Source organism: Coenobita brevimanus, chromosome 110 (genome assembly GCF_032717465.1).
Source record: "Coenobita brevimanus isolate Jiangsu-jjx chromosome 110, ASM3271746v2, whole genome shotgun sequence".
Lineage (NCBI taxonomy): Eukaryota > Metazoa > Arthropoda > Malacostraca > Decapoda > Coenobitidae > Coenobita > Coenobita brevimanus.
The window spans coordinates 4,763,313-4,784,072 of NC_137063.1; the positions used below are offsets into that span (position 1 = coordinate 4,763,313).

The window sequence follows — 20,760 nt, forward strand, 5'->3', positions numbered from 1 at the left end:
CTTATGGACCCTAACTCTGAAAAACACCTATACAACTCCCTCTGGACATGCATTGCACCTATTTAAGACCCAAATCACACCAATAAGGGACATAAAAGACTGAAATAAATGCAAAAGAACCATAAAATGAGGTTTTAGAGGTGAGTTTATACAATATTAAACATTCTGAGTACTTACAAGTCCCTTGCTCTTGGACTGGTTTGAACCGCCAGTTTGCAGTCCACAGTTAATCCTCTGCACTCTAAATTCTAATTTCTTAACACTGCACAACACTGTAAATTCCCGTGTGTTCTAGTGGCAAGGTATTGCAGTTTATTCACTGTTTATTCACAAAAAACAAGCACCTGTGGCTTGCACTGTTATGAGTATCTGCTCTCCATCGGAGTTAAGCTGTGACTGTTGATGTTGGTGGGGTAACAGAGTTGCCAGATCGCAACGGCCACATTACCAATCTCCTCAATTTTCATTGTCAAATATAACTTTCATTACCAAATTCGTAAAGCTAGCATATATTCTTCACTAATTATATATACAAGTGGAAATACATGTAATCACTCTCCTTATAACTAACACCATGTTGATTATTTTCACACTATGTAGGGTAGCAGATTAATCAGAAAGAGCAAACAATCCACCATCTCCATCCTGTGTATCCTCATACATGTGAAAAATCCATTTGGTAATGCATTACAGTATTCTAATTCATTACCAAACGAATTTTTCATTACCAAATTGGCCCACACTTGGTAATGAAAAATACCAAATGGCAACCTGACAGGGGAGGAGGGAGGGGGAGGAAGGAAGGGGTGAAGGGACCATGGTGTAACAGCTGTTTGGCGCCAGGCGGGAATTTCAAATTATGGGAGGGAAAAAAGTCAGATTTTTTTCGAATTTTTTGCGGTTTTTGGCCCATTTTGGGAATATTGGATCCCAGGAGGATTATGTCCGGTTAGTGGGGATGTTCGGATATTGGGCGTTCGGATATTAGAGGGATTACTGTGTATATATATATATATATATATATATCCCCTTCAGATCATCAGCACACCTTGACAGACTTCTATTTTGCATAAAAATTTATTTTGAGTACAAAAAAAATGTATCTGCATTGTAAATCAATATTTATCCAAAACAGATGTACGTCAAAGTGAGTTGTTTAGGCTAGAGGCAAAACACTTCTGCTAACTTTAAGAAATTTTCACTCTGAATCCTGATTTTCTATTAATAATTAAATTAAGCACAAACTTTTGACCGAATTTCAAATAATTTGGTGTGCAAACCTATGTGGTGATAAAGATTAAAATATTTTCCAATTAAAATTGCTGATTCAGTCCAAGATTGCGTGTTTGTATCTCAGTCAGCTGATTAGTGGTTGGCTGACCTTATGGTGCTCCATTCCTTGTTCATTTTCCTCTTTTTCCTCAGCTTTTTGATCATCTTCTATCATACCCTCCACATTCTGCTGTCTAACAACTGTCTAAACAACCATTCTTAGGGTTGTAGCTAGCAAAATACAGGTATTGTGTCAGTTATTATTATTGTTATTGCATCAGTGTTTTATATATATATATATATATATATATATATATATATATATATATATTTATATTTATATATATATAATATATACTGTATATATATATATATATATATATATATATATATATATATATATATATATATATATATACTGTATATATGTGTGTGTGTGTGTGTGTGTGTGTGTATATATAGAGAGAGAGAGAGAGAGAGACAGTATGTATATATATATATATAAGTAATCCCTCCACTATCCAACATAATAGAGCCAAAGACACGTCCGGAAAGTGGTCCTGTCCGGATTGTGGGCACCAGCCTCCTGGACTGGTACTTATAGACCCTAACTCAGCCTAACTTTGAAAGCCACCTAAATAACTCCTTCTGGACATGCATAGCACCTATTTAAACCTATGTAAGACCCTATTCACACCAATAATGGACATAAAGCATGAAATAAATGAAAAGGAACCAAAGAATGAGGAATTAGGAGTGACTGTACCTCAGCCAGGGTACTTACATCACATTTGTGGCTGCCTTTCTAAGGTTTTGGCAGTGGTGAAAATGCTCTTGAAGCACGTACAGTAATCCAGTGTTGTGCTGCACTTAATTCTTTGCACTGTGAGTCATAATTGTTTAACACAGCACATTGTTCTTAACTGCATCACTGCAGTTCTAACTGCCAGATAAACTGCCAATTTGCACTCCACAGTTGATCCTTTGCACTCTTAAGTTCAAATTTCTTAACACTGCACAACACTGTAAATTCCCATGTGGTCTAGAGGCGAGGAATTGCAGTATATTCACTGTTTATTCACAAGTCAAGAGTGAGAGCAGTGGAAATGAGTTACTTGAGAGGAGCATGTGGAGTGACGTGGAGGGACAGGTTGACGAATGAAGAAGTGAAGGAACGTTGTGGGGTAGATGTGGATGTGGTTGAAAAGATTAGGAGCAATACACTGAGGTGGTTTGGACATGTGGAGAGAATGGAGAATGAAAGACTGACTAAGAGGGTGTATGTAGGTGAGGTGGAGGGAGGGAGAGGGAGGGGTAGACCGAGGATGAGGTGGAGGGATGGAGTTGAGAGGTATATGAGGGAGGGGGGGGTGAGTTGGGGGGAGGGTATTCAAATGGTGGGTGACAGAGTGACTTGGAGGCGTTTTGTCTGCGGCCACCCTTTGCGGGATTAGGGCGTCGGGCTATCGATAGATAGATAGATTATTCACAAAAAACGAGCACGTGTGGCTTCCAATCTCCATTATCGTAGTTAGGGAGTAACTGTTGATGTCAGAGAAACAGAGTTGCCAGATCACAACGGCCACATTACCAATCTCCTCAACTTTCATTACCAAATTCGTAAAGCTAGCATTTATTCTTCACTAATTACATATACAAGTGGAAAAACATGTAATCACTCTCCTTATAATTAACAGCATGTTAATTATTTTCACGCTATGTAGGGTAGCAGATTAATCAGAGAGAGCAAATAATCCACCATTTCCATCCTGTGTATCCTCATACATGCGACAAATCCATTTGGTAATGCATTATTCTGATTCATTACGAAACGAATTTTTCATTACCAAATTGGCCCACATTTGGTAATGAAAAATAACAAACAGCAACCCTGACAGGGAAGAGGGGAGGGGGGAGGAAGGAAGGGGTGAAGGGGCCATGGTGGGAGTAGCTGTTTGGTGCCGCGCGGCAATTTCAAATTACGGATGGGAAAAAATTAGGATTTTGGGGGGATTTTTTTCTTTTTTTGGCCATTTTTCGGTTCCAATGGCCCAGGCCCACAATGTCCAGTAAGTGGGGATGTTCGAAAAGTGGGTGTTCGTAAAGTAGAGGGATTACTTTTATTTATATATACATACTGTAATCCCCGTGCTCTTTGGACACCCACTTTCCGGACGCCCCAGTTACTGGACATTGTGGGCCAGGACCTTCGCCCCCCCACCCCACCCCACCCCACAAAAAAAAAAAAAAAAAAAAATCCCACCCGTAATTTGAAATTGCCGCATGACACCAAACAGCTGTTTACACCATGGCCTCTTCACTTCTTCCCTCCTCCCCCCTTCCCCCTCCCCTGTCAGGGTTGCCATTTGGTATTTTTCATCACCAAATGTGGGCCAAGTTGGTAATGAAAAATTCCTTTGGTAATGAATCAGAATAATGCATTACCAAATGGATTTTTTCATATGTATGAGGATACACAGGATGGAGATGGTGGATTGTTTGCTCCCTCTGATTAATCTGCTACCCTACATAGCGTGAAAATAATCAACATGATGTTAGTTATAAGGAGAGTGATTACATGTATTTCCACTTGTATATATAATTAGTGAAGAATAAATGCTAGCTTTACGAATTTGGTAATGAAAAGTTAAATTTGGTAATGAAAACTGAGGAGTTTGGTAATGTGGCCATTGCGATCTGGCAACTCTGTTTCCCTGTCACCAACACTCCAACAGTTACTGCCTAACTTCGATTGCGAGTAGATGCTTATCACAACGGAAGCCACACTTGCTCTTTTTTTGTGATTAAACTGTGAATAAACTGTAATACCTCGCCACTAGACCACACGGGAATTTACAGTGTTGTGCAGTGTTAAATTAGAATTTAGAGTGCATAGGATTAACTGTGGAGTACAAATTGGCTGTTGAAACTGGCGTCGTGCAGTTAAGAACAACGTGCAGTGTTAAACAACTATAACTCACAGTGCAAAGAATTAAATGCAGCACAGCACTGGATTACTGTATGTGCTTCAAGAGCATTTTCACCACTGCCCAAGCCTTAGAGAAGGCTGCCACAGATGTGCTGTAAGTACCCTGGCTGATGTACAGTCACTTCTAATTCCTCATTCTTTGGTTCCTTTTCATATATTTCATGCTTTATGTCCATTATTGGTGTGAATAGGGTCTTAATTAGGTTTAAATAGGTGCTATGCATGTCCGGCAGGGAGTTATTTAGGTGGCTTTCAAAGTTAGGCTGGGTTAGGGTCCTGAAGTACCAGTCCAGGAGCCAGGGGCCCACTTTCCAGACGGGACCACTTGCCGGACATGCCTTTGGCTCTATTACGTCGGATAGTAGAGGGATTACTGTATATATATATATATATATATATATATGAAGGAAAGAAAGACAGACGAGAGAGTGTAAAGTCACCCATAGGCAGCAGGATGAGGAAAGAATGAAAGAAATAAGACAGAAGAGGAAGGAAGTAAATAATGAAGGGGAGGAAAGGGCAGACACCCGAGAGCAGTACACTTCCATCCACTCACTTGATGTAGTGCTGCTCTCGGGTGTCTGCTCTTTCCTCACCTTCTTTATTTACTTCCTTCCTCTTCTGTCTTTCTTTCCTTCATTCTTTCCTCATCCTTCTGCCAACAGGTGACCTTACAGTCCCTCTTCTGTCTTTCTCTCCTTCATTATTTCCTCTTCCTTCTGCCTGTGGACAACTCTACAATGAGTGACAAGCCAAATGATTTCCTGTACATCAGGAAATCATTTACTATGCTGGGTGGAAACCATATAACCAGATTGTTGCGCCTGGTGGTTTAGTGGGTAATTAAGGCGCTCCAATCGGGTGCAGGTTTATATCCAAGGGGTGGTTGGGGTTTATTGCTCATATAGTTCCACTCAGGGATGAATGAGGCTGGTCAGTGTCATCTTAAATGTCAGGACCAACTTGCCAAACCTCGGGCTTCTATGCTTCTCATGGGATAACATAGGATTGGATGATGGATTGTGAATGGAATATATATATACTGTATACAGTATATACATTATATATATATATATATATATATATATATATATACACACACAGTATACACATAGTACATAAATACATATATAACTAAGATGTGCTTGGTTGCAGTATGACCCGAGGTTTGGAGATGCTTTCTGGAATTCATCAAAGGAGTCGATGTTAAGCTATGTCTACATGATGATGACATCCTGGGCCATTGTGTGTGATGTCTGGTATCTTCCTCCCGTGACAAGGAGGGAGAATGAAAGTTCTATTGATTTTGCAAATCGCGTCAAAGCAGAAATTGCTCGTCAGGGAGGACTGGTTGATCTTGTTTGGTGAGTAATGCATTGGTGTATAACAGAAATTTATTGTCTTGTATAGTATTTAATTTCCAGGTAAATACCAAAATAGTCAGACAAGAAAGGGTCTTCCAGCTCCCCTCCCTCCACTTGATAAGGTTATATCAGCCACAGGTTAACCAGTATGAAAGAATTTGACCACTAACCTTACAGATAGTACGTATCATTATGTTGATAGACCTCGTTAATTTAATACTCTATTTTTTAAGTCTTCCTTAACCTGTATATATAGTATTACAGTAAACTTTCAATTATCTGTCATCACAATATCTAGTGCAGCTATCTTGGCTCAATTAAAGCAATATCTGGCTAAATTATGCAACATACGGTGCCGAAACAGGACATAACTGGCTGTCCAATGCAATATCCGGCATTCAGGCATGTCAGCAGGCTCGAATGCGGTAGCCAACCGGCGCCGGGGGGAAATCCCAAAACCCATGAGCCAGTGAAAATGCCCGCTGTGCTCCAGCCAATCAGAATCTGCCAGGATTCCACCTCACTTGACGTGCCGAGAATACTGCCGTGCTCTCATTCTCACCCGTGGATATCATCCATTGAAGATGTATCTATGCCCTCTGTTCTTCTGACCACGTGGCTGCAAAATCCTGGTGCTGTTACTAACTCTGTGGCTTCTGCGTTTGATGCAGTTTACTGTATTGTATTGCAAAACTAATGGTCTGTCAGTGATCATGTCCTAGTGCTATATTTTTGTAAAATTATTCTGTGTGCTGTACTGTTTATGAGTGTGGGTGCTGACCCCCAGTGCTATTTCTCCTACCCCCCAGTGCTGTTTCTTCTACTCCCCCGCACTGTTTTTCCTTCTAACATGCCTCGCATGTGGCTTGAAAATGCTCGTTACTACTTGTGCATGATGGCCGTGTTTGTGGCTTTTGTGGAGGTGCCCTGGCTGGTGCAGGTCCTGCTGGTTTTGTGCTTTGTCCTGGTCCTTGTCTCCATGGCGTCCCCACCACCTGCTAAGAGATGTCATGTCATTTTCTCCATGGAGAAGAACATGGGGTGGTGCAACTGTATGATGACACAAATGCAAAATGATGGTCAAGCCATGCTTTTGTGAACTCTACCGGGCTTGCCTGAAGTGGTTTCGACAACAGCATGGCAGTGGCGTGATTGTGCATCCCGTCGAGCTAAAGGCTGCAGCCACTAAGTTCACAGAGCAACTGGGTATCACGGATTTCAAGGCATCTGAAGGTTGGCTGACTTGGTTCAAACTTCAACATGAGCTGTCCAGCAAGATGACCTATGGCGAAGTGTTGGATGCAGACGTGGAAGGAATTGATGAGTTTTGCACAAAGGTTATAAACCTGATTGACAAAGAGGGGTTATGTCTCAGTCAGGTTTATAATGCTGATGAAACTGGTCTGTTCTTCAGGTCAGTGGCGACCAATAATACCTTGGCTGACGCAAAGAACTTTTAACCTGGTCACAAGGTGAGCAAACATCATATCTCAGTTTTGTGTTGTACCAGTGCAACAGGCTCCCATTTTCTGAAACCTGTTGTAGTGGGGCATGCCAAACAGCCTCGTTGTCTGTGGGGGTTAATGGATCGTCTCCCTGTGATTTATTTCCACTCATTAAGGCTTTGTTTATAGCCAAAATCTTAAAAGATTGATTCTACAGTCATGCTGTGAAGGAGATTACCTGTTATCAAACGGAGAATCTTAACCTTGCCTGCGACCAAGTGAATGCACTGCTGCTTCTCAACAATGCTCCTGCTCATTCTTCTGAGATGGATTTAGCTGGAGATGGAGGTCGTATCAGGGTCATGTTCTTGCCCCCTAGTTTGACCTCAGTCTTGCAATCCATGGACCAGCGCATTATCCTGACAACAAAGCGGCTGTACTGGAAGAGGTTTATGGAAGACGTGGTGGTTGTGCTCGAGGACAAGGTGAAGGCAGCCCGAGGCATGGACTGTAGGGAGGAGAGGACCATGGCCAACCTCAAGTGGTATTCACCCAAAGTGCAATCTACAACTGGGTGCAAGCTTAGAGGGAACTCTCTGCATTCATGCTTGAGCATGGTTGAAACAAGCTCCTCGCGGGTGAAGAGGCAATTACTGACTTTACCAGCTTGAAAGCTCAGGACTTCCTCCAGTATATGGAAGCAGCAGGAGAAGGGGTAACTGAGAACACGATCCATTATTGGCAGGAAGTGGAACAAGGGAGACTCCAGGTACCAGACTCTATCCAAGAGGGAAATTGTGGAGTCCGTGACTGCAGGGGGCAAAGAGCATGAAGTGGAGGAGGACAATGATGACGACGAAGTGGCAGAAATGCCAAGGCTTCATCAGGTTTGTGATGCAGTGTACGTCCTTCTCGACTGGTGCAAGCATCCTAATCAGTGGTCCATCTTTTCTGATGCCATGGCCACTGCATACGACAGGGCCATGAGAATTTGTTAAAACTGCAGTCGAGAAGGATCCCCAAGCAGTCCTCCGTCATGTTCTTTTTCCTTCTTGTGACACCTACCACTCCGTCGCCACAGCCCTTGGCCTCCTACATCGTTCTCTGTCATCCCAGCTGTCGACATCGTACTGGCCTCTGTCACTTCAACCCTCGACCTCCTCGCATTGGCATTGTGTACCCCAGCCATGGCCACTTCTTTTTTACCTCAGTTAGGCACCTCGGCCATAGCACCACCGTCAGCCCTACAGACTGTTGTGTCACCACCTGAGGTCTTCCCTCAGTCAGAGGCCTCACTGGGGCTCCACCTGATTCCCTCCACCACTCCATCTCCATTACCTGCTCTAGCACCCCTGGCAGAGATCAAGCCTGAAGTGGTGGAACTGGAGTAATTTTGGGGGGAGACATTTGACACCAGACCAGATGGGTTTGTGTGTACTGTTTAGTACAGAACAGCACCGTATTACTGTACTGCATCATTATTGTTTTTATATGCTTGCTTTTCATGTTTTACTCATGGTAAAGTTTTTAGGATAGAGGGTCAAGATGGATAGAATCACAATATCCACCTGGAAGCTGAATGTTGGTCTGGATATGCAATATCTGGCATTTCACGTTATTTGGCATAGTTCTTGGCAGAATTGCAATGGATAACTGAGAGTTTACTGTAATTTTAATTTTTATTTATTAATATAATTAATTTTTTTGTTCATTTCATTTCTTCATATCTTGAATGTACATCTAGGGTGACCACAAACATAAGACCACATCACTTTATCATACAACACCGAACTGTTGCACCCAGACGGTTAAGCACCATCCCAGCTGGCTGTTTAGAACATGCCACAACCGGTCGGAGCCAATTGTTAAGAGACATCTTTTACACATTAGGCAGAAAATATCATAGCTTCAAATCTCTCAGCTAGGAAGAAAATTCCACTCACTGATACTTTAGAGACACACATTGAAATACTGTACAGCATAAAGCTATGAAGACTACACTGTGCCATCACTGCTATAATAGTAGCACAGAGTGGATAACAGTATAGATGTTGTATATATCCATAACACATCCCACACCATGGAACACATAATAAGACACTGCCCAGCCCTTTCACAACTGAGGCAACAGAGCAGTATTGTAGGCAAGCTGGATTTATGGTCTCTCCTGGTGCCATTAGCTGACCACATCTTTGCAGTAGGCCAGCTGAGTCAAAGCAGTTATGCTAGTAGTGAAAGCAGAGTTTTGGGGGTTTGCGAGCATTGTGTCTTAAAAATAAATGTAGATAAAAGTAATGATAGTTGAGAGAGAGAGTACCCTCAGAATGAATTGCTGGTGAATGGGAGGGGCTTGAATTAGTGAGGGAGTTTAAATACCTTCATACACTAATAAAAAAGAGAGCTAATGCCCAAAAGAAGTGCAAAGTAGAATTGCATAGGAAAGGAAGGTGGCTGATGGTAGGTCTAAATGTGAAGACAGCAAGAGGATTGCAGGAAAATGTACTGGTGCCCACATTAACACATGGGTGTGAGGCTGGTGTTGTATGAGAATAAAAATTCATGATTAGAGCCATGGAATGTCTATTATGGAATATATGTAGAATGCATAGAATGGGTCGGTTAAGAATGAATCTAATTTGTGAAATGTGGAGTAAGGAAATCTTTTGACAAAAATGTTGAAGATAGTGTACTTAGGTGATATGGACATATGGAAGAATTGATGTTAAATAGGGTGGTGAAATATATGCTGTGAAGCGGCTGAAAAATGGGAAAGCAGCTGGGGTTGATGAGGTGTATGCGAAAATGCTTAAGTGTAGTGGAGAGAGTGGAATGAAATGCTTGTTGGAGATACCTGTATGTAAGAAGGCATGGATGAGTGAAACTGTGCCTGCAGAGTGGAAAAAGGCTATGATTGTACCCTTGTACAAAAATAAAGGTGAGCGAAGTGATTGCAAGAATTATCATGGGATGAGTTTATTGAGTGTAGTAGGGAAGGTATATGGAAGAATTATTATAGAGAAAGTAAGAGAGAGATCAAAAGTCCTAGTGAGTGATGAACAGGGTGGCTTTAGGAGTGGCGTAGGATGTGTGGATCAAGTATTTGCAGTGAGATAGATAGTAGAGAAGGCTTGTGAGAAGGACCATAAGGTGTTTATGGCATTCATGGATCTGGAAAAAGCATACGACAAAGTGGACAAAGAAGGATTGTGGAAAGTTTTGCACATGTACGGTATAGATGGTAAGCTGCTAGGTGCTGTCAAGAGTTTTTATGATGGTAGTGAAGCATGTGTAAGGGTTAATGGGCATCTAAGTGAATGGTTCATGATCAGTGTGGGCATGCGACAAGGTTGTGTGATGTCCCCATGGTTGTTCAATATATATATGGATGGGGTGATGAGAGAAGTAAAAACACGATTAATGGAGAGATTTTTGGCTTTGGTAATGAATGGTGATGGATGGAATATTTCAAATTTGTTGTATGCTGATAATGCAGTACTGCTTACAAGTACTGGACAAGAACTTGGTAGGCTAGTGCAGAGTTTTGCTGAAGTCTGTGAGTGTCGTGCCTTGAGAGTAAATGTAGAAAAGAGTAAAGTGATGGTTATTGAGAGAAGGTGACTCCCAGTGCATTGTTACAGTGAATGGAGAGAGACTGGAATTGGTGAGAGAGTTCAAATACCTGGGTACAGTGATAGAAAAGAGAGGAAAATGTGCAAAAGAAGTTGAAAGTAGAGTGACACTAGGAAGGAAAGTAGCTGGTGCAATGAAGGTCTTGATAAGAAACAGAGGCTTGAGTGTTGCAGCTGCACGAGGCTTACATGAAGGAGTGTTAGTGCCAACTTTAACATATGGATCTTAGACTGTGGTGTGGCATGAAAAGTCAGGAGTAAGAGCATTGGAGATGGGACTGCTGAGGAATGTACGTGGCATACAGAGGGTGGATAGGATATGAAATACTGTAATGTGATTCGTGAAAGATGTGGAGTGAGGAAGTCGGTGGACACCAGAATTGAAGAGAGTGTACTGAGATGTTCATGATCATGTGGAAAAAATGGATAATAATAGAGTGGTGAAAAAGATATATCTGAGCGAATTTGAAAGAGGGAGGAGGCGGGGTAGGCCAAGGAGAAGGTGGAGAGGTATGGTGGATGAGTGTGTTAGGAAGAGAGGTTTGGAAGTTGGTGAGGCTAGGGAACTGACAAGAGATCGATATTGCTGGATGAATGTCCTGAGAAGTGCATGATCAGGGATTTGGCACCCCTTTTTAATTTGTCAGCGTCCAAATTGACTCAGTCGGATACGTTTATGTGAAGCTACAGAACGTGGTGAATGTTTTTGGTGTATCCAATAGAGCCAGGATTCCGGGGGCTTGAATGATGGATGAATGGAAGTGTGGCCTATTGGATTGGGCAGATTTGGGCTTTCTGAACATTGCTACTCCTCACCTTGCCCTAGGGTGGGAAAGGAGGTCCAGCTGATAACAGTGATGATGATGATGATCTTGAATGTGGATGTAGGGTCAGTAGACCAGGACGAAGGTGAGTGGATATGTCCAGTGAGTGTGTAAGAAAAGTGAGACATGGAATTTTGTGAGACTGTGAAACTGGCTGGGAATTAAGCTGGTTAGATGAACTTCAGTGCATTCACCATCCACTCACTCAATGTAGTGCTGCCCTCGGGTGACTGCCTTTTCCTCCCTTCCATCCTTCCTCCTCTGTCCTTACTTCCTTCATTCTTTCCATTTTTTCTGCCTGTGGGTGACTCTACACTGAGTGACAGGCCAGATGATTTCCTGTACACTAGGAAACCATTTACTACGCTGGGTGGTAACTATATAACCAAATTATGGCACCAGGTGGTTTAGTGGGCAATTAAGGCGCTCCAGTCGGATTGAGCCTGTGCAGATTTCTATCCAAGGGGTGGTGGTTGGGGTTTATTGCTTATGTAATGCCACTTAGGGATGAGTGAAGCTGGTCATTCTCATCATAAATGACAGGACCAACTTGCCTAGCCTTGGGCTTCTACACGTCTCATGGGGTAACACAAGATTAGATGATGAGGATGATGGTGATGACAGGGGAGTGCAAAACAGGGTTTGGCACCCGTCTTTAACCTGATTTTCATTTGTTTTTTTATTTATCTGGTAGGTAATGTGCAATGCATTTATAAAGGAAAAAAAATATGCGAACAGTTAGGGTTGTGAGATGGAGCTGCGATTCCATGGGCTTGAATGATGTGTGAATGAGTGTCAGCCCCATTTCTCTGAGTATGCAGTTGGTAGTTCTCTCTCTTATATTCTTTCTCTTTCCTAGCTTGGTGGACCCTACATTACCCATAGGTAGGAAAAAAATGTGCTAACAGTTAGGGTCGTGAGATGGAGCTGCGATTCCAGGGGCTTGAATGATGTGTGAGCAAGTGTCTGTCCCATTTCTCTGAGTATGCAGTTGATAGTTCTCCCTCTTATCATCCTTTCTCTTTCCTAGCCTGATGGACCCTACACCTCCCCATCCATAGGTAAGATAAAGGAGTCAGGATGTTGATGATAATATGATGGTATAGTACCAAGTATGGATGCCACTTTGAAGGAGGATGTCCATTTCCCTCTCCCACCCCCATGGTCCACTTTCATCACTTAATTATAACACATAGAATGCATGGAAAATATTCTTTGTTCTCTATTTAAAGCATGGATTGCCCATGCCCGCACAAATTTATCATTTTTGTTACAATCAGGGATGGTGGGTTGAAACGTTCAGCACCCAAGAAGGAGTGGAAAGAGCAGTATCAGCAAGAGTTTTCAAGACGTCTTAAAGTCCAAAATGTCAACAACGAAAAAAAAGTGGAGAAAAGTGAATGACTAAAGGATAGCAAGAAGCCCGAAGTCCTCCAAGTAAGACCAAATACCTCGTGTGTGAACAAAAGTTCAACATTAATGGCAGTCAAATGAAGGAATGTTTTTACTCTTATGCAATGGTTCTACCATATGTATTCCATGTATTCTGAGAGAAAGGCAGTGTAGATACTATTTTAAAAACTTGTTAAGTTTAAATTTTCAGATATGAATCCTTAGAATGTAAAGGTAGAAAAGTATCATCACTATTCAAAATGTAATGTGAGAAGCTTGTCAGCACATCAGGTAGTTTCCAGAAGTGTTGCACACAAATGGTCGTCCAAAAACATCAACTCGGTGAAACTGATTACAACTGAAGGAAAAGTATAGCACAGCACACCATCACTGCAGACATATCGGACTTTGCATTTATCACACACCTTTAGCCGACCAGTTTATCCTCTTAAATTTCAGACCCAGTCAGGCATAACAGAAAATTTGGGTAACCAGTACTTTATTGTTATTGATTATATAGGTATGTGAAGCTTTATTAGTATGCCATACATGTCTTCATGTTACTGAAAGTTCACTTTTTCACTTTCAACAGCATTAAAATGCATGGTCTTCCGTCAGTCATTCCGATATAGGGAGGTTTTACTGTAATATATCGATTATTGGGACGCTTCCATGTGATGATTTATTTGTGGTACTGATGTTGCAGTCTGACTGTCAAAATACTGTTTGATGATTCAAAATAAGTGTACAGATCCTGTTACCTCATTAGTTTGCTATAAAGTAATATTGTACCTTTCATACATCTTGCTCGCAGTCATGGCAGTGAATTTCAGTTTCTCTTACTTAATATACTTTAAGTACCAGGTACTTAAGCATATTACCTGTGTTAAGCTGTTCACTTTTACACTCAAAACTATAGCACTGAACCAGAGTATGTCAGACCAAAGATAAAGCTCATATATATAAAAATATGTCATTTTGGGCACTGCAATTGATCATACATCCCTGAGCCCAGCATGTCAGTAGACCTAAATTATCCTGCTGAATGCTTCCATTACATCTGTTGTAATGTTGGCAGTTTCCAGACAGTGCCTCAGACTCAGCTCTTATGTTATTGTAACAAGTCAAGACCAACTCCCACAAGTCCCCAAGCACAACTGACATGGACAGCTGTCATGGATCATGACAATAAACATGATGTACAAACACAGGTCCAGTAGTGTGCTCTGTGCAGTGTCATCAAAATAGATGTTGCACTAGTAATAGGAATACATAGTCTCACAAAATGGCCAATATCCTGTTATAGTATAAACAGAAAAATACTCTTAGATGGTTTAGACTTATTCAAAGAATGCTTATACTTTGGGTGCCAAAGAAAACTTGAAAATTAGAGTGAAGCTAGTGTATCTTGTGTGGAAGAAGAGTGGAACAGGAAACTTAAACTGGTTTGTTTTTATCTGATGGAACTGGGCCATTCATAACTTGAATAAGTTGTGGTTGCCTGAAATTCATTGAGTCTTAGTTTTGATGTTGGAATGAGTCTCCTTGGTTACTAGTCAAATCTGTCCTCCAGTCTGACTATATTTGACTATCAACTGAGCTTAAAAGGGATGGGGATCTCTGTCAGTTGAAAACACAAACTATAATGAGATAAGAGAGGAAAGGTAACAACTAAAAGTGAGAGAATCATGCAAGGACAAAATAGCATAGAGATAGTTCTGTCATGACTGTGTCATCGGGGGTTTCCCAGAGAGTTCAGAGTTGTTCTGTAGATGATGGTAAGAGTATTTTTATCGAATGGAGCAGCCTGTAATTAAAGATGGTTAGATTACTCACTTGAAATGTGCAGCATACATGTATGCTATATATATATATATATATATATATATATTATCTTGCAGAAATGCATGTTCGCAGTGTTTTTTTTTTTTTTTTAATAAAGAAAAAAAAAAAGGTCATATAGGTATATTATTGAAGATGAAATTGTATATTATATCCCACTCATGGTTAGCCTGTGTTCAGAATATTTTCTCTCCCATGAGTCTGCCCAGTGTTACATATCTTGTGATACAGATGAGAGATTCTGCAGTACATATCATATGATACAGATGAGAGATTCTATTGTAAAAAACAACTTGGGAGCTTTTTTATTACAAGAAGCATTTCAAGTTTTATTGCCAGGTATTTTATTGAAACATTCTGAATAAGACACAGCATATATATATATATATATATATATATATATATATATTTATATATATATATTTATATGTATATATATATATGTATATATATGTATATATATATATATGTATATATATATGTATATATGTATATATATATATATATATATATATATATATATATATATATATATAGTGTATATATATATATCTGACTGTATATGAAAGGTCCATCCACAGAAATTGTCGGCTTTTAAATGTGCATAGGTGTGGTAAGTTACAACACCTGGTGGACCGGTAGTCAAAGGCACCAGTCTTATTGAAGGTCATGTACTGTGTGCATTGATTTGAATCTCCAAGAGTCCCCCCCCCCCCCACAGGGGCATAAGCCAGTCACTACCCCTTGAATGTTCTGGACTGTGGCATCCTAGGCTAGAGCCTTTACACTCTGCATGGGTAATATGGGACTGGCTATTAATTTTCACAGTCATCATGTCCAATTTCTGCTTCAGCCTTCAACCTGTGTTACTGGTGCATAGAGTATATAGATATACCAGTATAAAAGCTGCACAACTCTCAGTATCACACCTGGGTCAGTAAAGAGGTCTTATTTTATGTGTGTGATAACTCCAATGTTATTGCATTTTGATACCAAGTGATCATTATAAGTGATCATAATATTGTACTATGGCACATTAGTGTAGAGATTATGATGGCTTTATGGGGAGGAGTGTAGAAAGTCAGTGTTCCCTTCTCATGAACTTTATTTTGATACAAAACATTTTTATTATACTGCAGCAGTTAAAAAAGAAAAAAAAAAATGAATGTTTACATGAATGCTTCATATAGTAAAATGACTGTGATATGTGTATGGATTAGCATTTTCATATTCATACTAAATACAAAATAATTGCATTCGCATTGTTACAATAAGTATATCATCTGTTAAGTTAAAGACTGATTGCTCAGGATTTCTGTACCATAATACTTAGTTATAATATCAAGTATTGCTTGATACTTGAAGACTTGTTGGGTTGTCGTTTATGGGTTTTCTGCATAAATAGGGATCATCTGCATTTTCATTTCATCCAGAAATTTGCAGGTTGCTTGTCCAGACTGAAAGTGCTGATTTAAAAATAAGACAGTGTCTTGTGTTCACTAGTCATATTTTCGTAAAGAGAACAGTCAGGCTCTATGTTTGTATTGTTGTGTGTATAGTTTTGAATATTTGTAAGAAAGTTTTTTGGATCCCATCATGTAAAGGGTAATAATACTGTAAGAAGATTTAATTTGTTTTCTTAATCATCATGAACATCATTTTACAGCATGTCTCAAATACCCAGAGTAGCTGACAAGATGGGTTATTCTCACTATATTACAGTATTCTTCTCCAAAACTTTATTCAGTTACCTAACACCAGTTCATCCAATCCTTTTTACACTATATTGCAATATTATCTGTAGGGTTTGGTCAAGGTTTAGTGTTAACATTGAAGCAGATACAACCTAAAACACAAGAATCTGCTTTTTCCCTAACTTACCATCACTTGGCATAGCATTAACTAAAGCAGTGTGATAGTCTGCAAAAGGTACGAGGTTGTGGTCAGGAGGCTGAAGCCTGTCTTGTCGTATTAACTGGAACAAGTCATCAAGCATCTCTCTTCTTTTGGGGTGACGAACATGTTCCTGGTTCCATCGCGTCATCCAAAATCCTCGTAAAATGACATCAGTGAAGATGAGGGCTCCAACTGGAGCTGTTACTGGCTGGAAAAGATACAAGATTTTCATAGTTCTCTGGATGTATTATATTAGCATGAGTACCCAGCATTATCTAGGTACAACTCTATGATCATGCATACCAGCATTGCCTGTGCCTGGAAGCCTGGATGGTGACTCCCCTGTGGAAGAAGGACCCCCCGGCCCTTTTACCCACTGAATGTATGTTTCTCCTTGGGCCCATTTCCCCAAGGATATATTCCGCCATGAACCAGTTCCTACCATGGACCAACCTTTCCTCCCAACCTGCTCACCCACATACCAACCTAAATTATCCCACTCCTCTTTCTACCCACCCTGCCTACCCACTCATCCACCCCCACTGTCCCAACACACCCACCCAGCCCTGCCCACCAACCCCACATACTTTCCCACCCACCCAACCTTGCCCATCCACCCCATCCATCCTTTAACCCATCTGAACTGTTGTTGCTAATAATGACATGATTGGTTAAAAAAAAAAAAAAAAAAAAAAAAAAAAAAAAGGTAACTGGCTACCATGCTTCCATCGTGTAGAATTTATTATTTCTAACTGGTTGTAATTTTGGCCAACAGGCTACTGTAATGTAAACATTTACATTTTTTGTAAAAAGTTACCTCTCAGAGCTGTTTAGTGAATTCTGTAAGCACTGCCCTTGATTTCTACAATGGGCAGACAGCCAGACAGACAAATGGGTGTACAGCCAATTAATCTGTCATTTGCTGAGTTGCATGGGGCTAAGCAAAATCCTGATATGTCTGAAATATGTATCATCATATGGACTGGGACTGAATATATCCTCTCATAACGGGTTTACCTGGTTCGTCAGAGAATTCAGGTGGCTTAGCTTTTGTCATGCCATGGTGTAGTGATAACAGTGCCTGACCCCTAGAGGTTTTGGGTTTGATTCCCAGTTGGAGTGTAAAAAAATTAACACATGTGCACATGTGTAATGTGTGTTTCTTCAACATATCAAGGAAGACACTTGTGTACAGAGTGGTAAGTGGGGTCGCCCTCCATCCACCCACTTATAGGCTTTCTATTTTATGAAGGCGGTTTGGGTGGGGCCTCCTAAGACCTCACACCGCTAGCTCTGTTGCCACATCGCCGCAACACACGTGCTTCTCCCCCCCCCCTCTCTCTCTCTCTCATATTTATATTTATATTAACTACTACTGTTTTTATTTTCTTTATTTTTTTCTCTTGTTTTGAATTTCGATGGGCAAGCTTCCATGGCGGGAGACTGACCGAGTATGAGCCGCACACACAAGGTTATCTCCCGTGTCACTCCACTTGACAACATCGCAAAAGCAACTCTGGCAAGTCTTACCGGATTTATACTATACTATAGTTTTTTTTTAATTACATCTATACAGAGTATTTAAAATTCATTTATAAGTAGTTACTAACTTAAAATAGCAGAGACAGAGAGAGGGAGAGAGAGGTGAGCAGGAGTAATTACACGTGTTTGATGGCAACAGAGTTAGTGGTGTGAGGTCTTAGGAGGCCCCACCCAAACTGCCATCATAAAACAGAACGACTTTAGTGTAGTGGTACTCTATTTTTAGGGTAGCTGTACATTGCATGGCAAGCCAAATGTTTTCCTGTAAACCAGAAAAGCATTTACAACGCTGGGTGGTAACCTTATAACCAATCAACACGTGTTCCCTATGTGACAAGTGGGTTGGCGGAGGGTTAGTGCCCCTCCCCGGGAAAACTAACTAAAAATACGAACAGGAAGCCTTAGACCTGGACTGACCAAAAGATGACGACTAAGGACTGAATAAAGGACATGATACGGATGGCAACGTGGAATGTAAGGGGTGCAAATGATGTAGTGAAAGAGAGTGAGATTGTACACTCGCTCCAAAAAGTATCGGTGCAGAATGTGTGTTAAATATAATGACACACGGAACAAAGGAAACTGGAAATTGTGGCTCTGTCCTCCCACACGCAGGCATCCCAGATGGTAGATGACTGCTATATCAGTCACCTCTTGTGTCCTTCATAATGTATAGGGAATGGCCGTAAATGTTATAATATATGCACGTATTAACGGGCTGTCACTGCCACATGGTTGAATCATTTCGGATGGTATCGGACCCACAGTGCACCGATACTTCCTGGAGCGAGTGTACATGTGCTTGAGGCTGCAAAAGTGGATGTATGTGGATTAACTGAAACTAAATGATGAGGTGAGACTGTGAGACAAAGGAAGTATGAATGGGGTATATGTGCAGGAGTAGGTGAGAATGAAAGGGTAAAAGACGGAGTGTGTATTGTGGTGAGTAACAGATGGAAGGAGAATATCAGAGGATATGGGTCAGTTGGCTCAAGGACTGTGTGGTAAGATTGAAAGCTGGACTACAAATGTGGGTAATTGAGTGTGTGTACGTGCCTATGCAAGATCATGCAAGCAGAGTGAGAGAAAAGTTCTAGACAAATGTGGAAGCGTGCATGGAAAAGTTTGAAAGGAATGAGAGAGTTTTTGATTAGCAATATGAATGGTAAAGTAAGGAATGTGAAGGTGGAAGGAGTAGTTTGTGAGTGGGGTGTGCCTGCTGAGATAGATGAAAATGGCAGTGCCTTAGTGGACACTTGCACCGGGAGGGGGTTGGTGAGAACCAATGGCATGTGTTGAGAAGGGTGGGTGGTGAACTGAGTGAATGGAAAGCAATGATTGGGTGTGTGGATGAAAGAATGCGAAGGTGTGTAATGGATGCATGAGCCTATAGAGGCTGGGGGAGTGGACTTTCTGACCATCACTTGGTGGTGGTGAGAATCAAGGTCCAAGTGAAAAAAAATAGAAGGGAAGGATGGAAGGAAGTAGTATATGCAAGGAGAGTGGAAAGGTTACAAGAGGATGAGAAAAAGGCAGAATATAAGACAGAAGTGGAGAAGTGACTGGGTAAATATGAACTGGAGCAGACAAGGGACGTGGAAGGTGTGAGCGAGATATTCACAGAAGAAATCTATGCAGCATGTGAGGTGGTGTTTGGGGTGAAGAGAAGACAAAAAGGGGTGCAAGGAACAGCCTGGTGGAATGAAGAGGTGAGACCGGCTGTGGCACAAAATAAGAAAGCATATAGTAAGTGGATGAGAAACGGGGTATGGAAGAAGAGGGACGGAAGAGAGAGTTTTATGTAGAGAGGATGAGAGAGGTGAAAAGAGTAGTAAGAGAGAGAGAGTAAGAAGAGAGATGATGAGGAATTTGGAAGGAATATGGTTGTAAAGTGGAGAGAATGTAAGAAAATGTTCTGGAAAGAGGAAAAAAAAAAAGAGTTAGATAAGGTGGCAATGAAGTTAGTTGGGGAGTGAAAGATAAAAGTGGTAGATTACCAGTAGAGAAGGGAGAAAAAGTGAGCAGATGGAGAGAACACTTTAAGGAACTGTTGAACATAGAGAATGAAAGTAATGTGAGTATAAGTGGCTGGGAGAAAGAAAGATGTGAGAAGAGAGGAAGAAATCAGTACGATGGAAGTTGTGGAAACATTGAAGAAAGTCAAACTGGGGAAAGCCACAGCCTTCTCAAACAGGCCTGCTCAGTGTGGGGGGGTGAGAAAGCTCTGCATCATCTCTCGCAGGCCTAACCATGGCCCACCTGACTTGGACCAACGTGACCTCAGTATAGGAGAAAATTATTGGTGGGGTCACGTTCTTGCCCATGTATTTTTTATGTATAAATCATCTAGTCTTCTTGTATAGGGCAAACACAGTGCCCTTAACGTGTTGTGGTAGATTACCAGTAGAGAAGCGAGAAAAAGTGAGCAGATGGAGAGAACACTTTATGGAACTGTTGAACATAGAGAATGAAAGTAATGTGAGTATAAGTGGCTGGGAAAAAGAAAGATGTGAGAAGAGAGGAAGAAATCAGTACAATGGAAGTTGTGGAAACACTGAAGAAAGT

General features: G+C 41.0%; 2 protein-coding genes across 4 annotated transcripts in view; one reads left to right on the forward strand and one right to left on the reverse strand.

Moving 5' to 3' along the window:
* The window catches only part of Gpat4 (Glycerol-3-phosphate acyltransferase 4), a 200,031-nt gene extending 186,620 nt beyond the window's left edge, over positions 1–13,411 (forward strand). Inside the window, exons 8-9 of the mRNA XM_080285989.1 lie at positions 5,417–5,625; positions 12,804–13,411. Coding sequence (XP_080142115.1) covers positions 5,417–5,625; positions 12,804–12,927 — 333 coding nt within the window. The 3' untranslated portion in view covers positions 12,928–13,411. The remainder of the gene's footprint in view (positions 1–5,416; positions 5,626–12,803) is intronic.
* A 1,909-nt stretch (positions 13,412–15,320) lies between these two features.
* Positions 15,321–20,760, reverse strand: part of LOC145417319 (enoyl-[acyl-carrier-protein] reductase, mitochondrial) — a 155,054-nt gene continuing 149,614 nt past the window's right edge. For all 3 annotated transcript variants that reach the window (XM_080285996.1, XM_080285995.1, XM_080285997.1), the window contains one exon: positions 15,321–16,861. In XM_080285996.1, the coding sequence (XP_080142122.1) occupies positions 16,604–16,861 (258 nt within the window). In that variant the 3' untranslated portion in view covers positions 15,321–16,603. The remainder of the gene's footprint in view (positions 16,862–20,760) is intronic.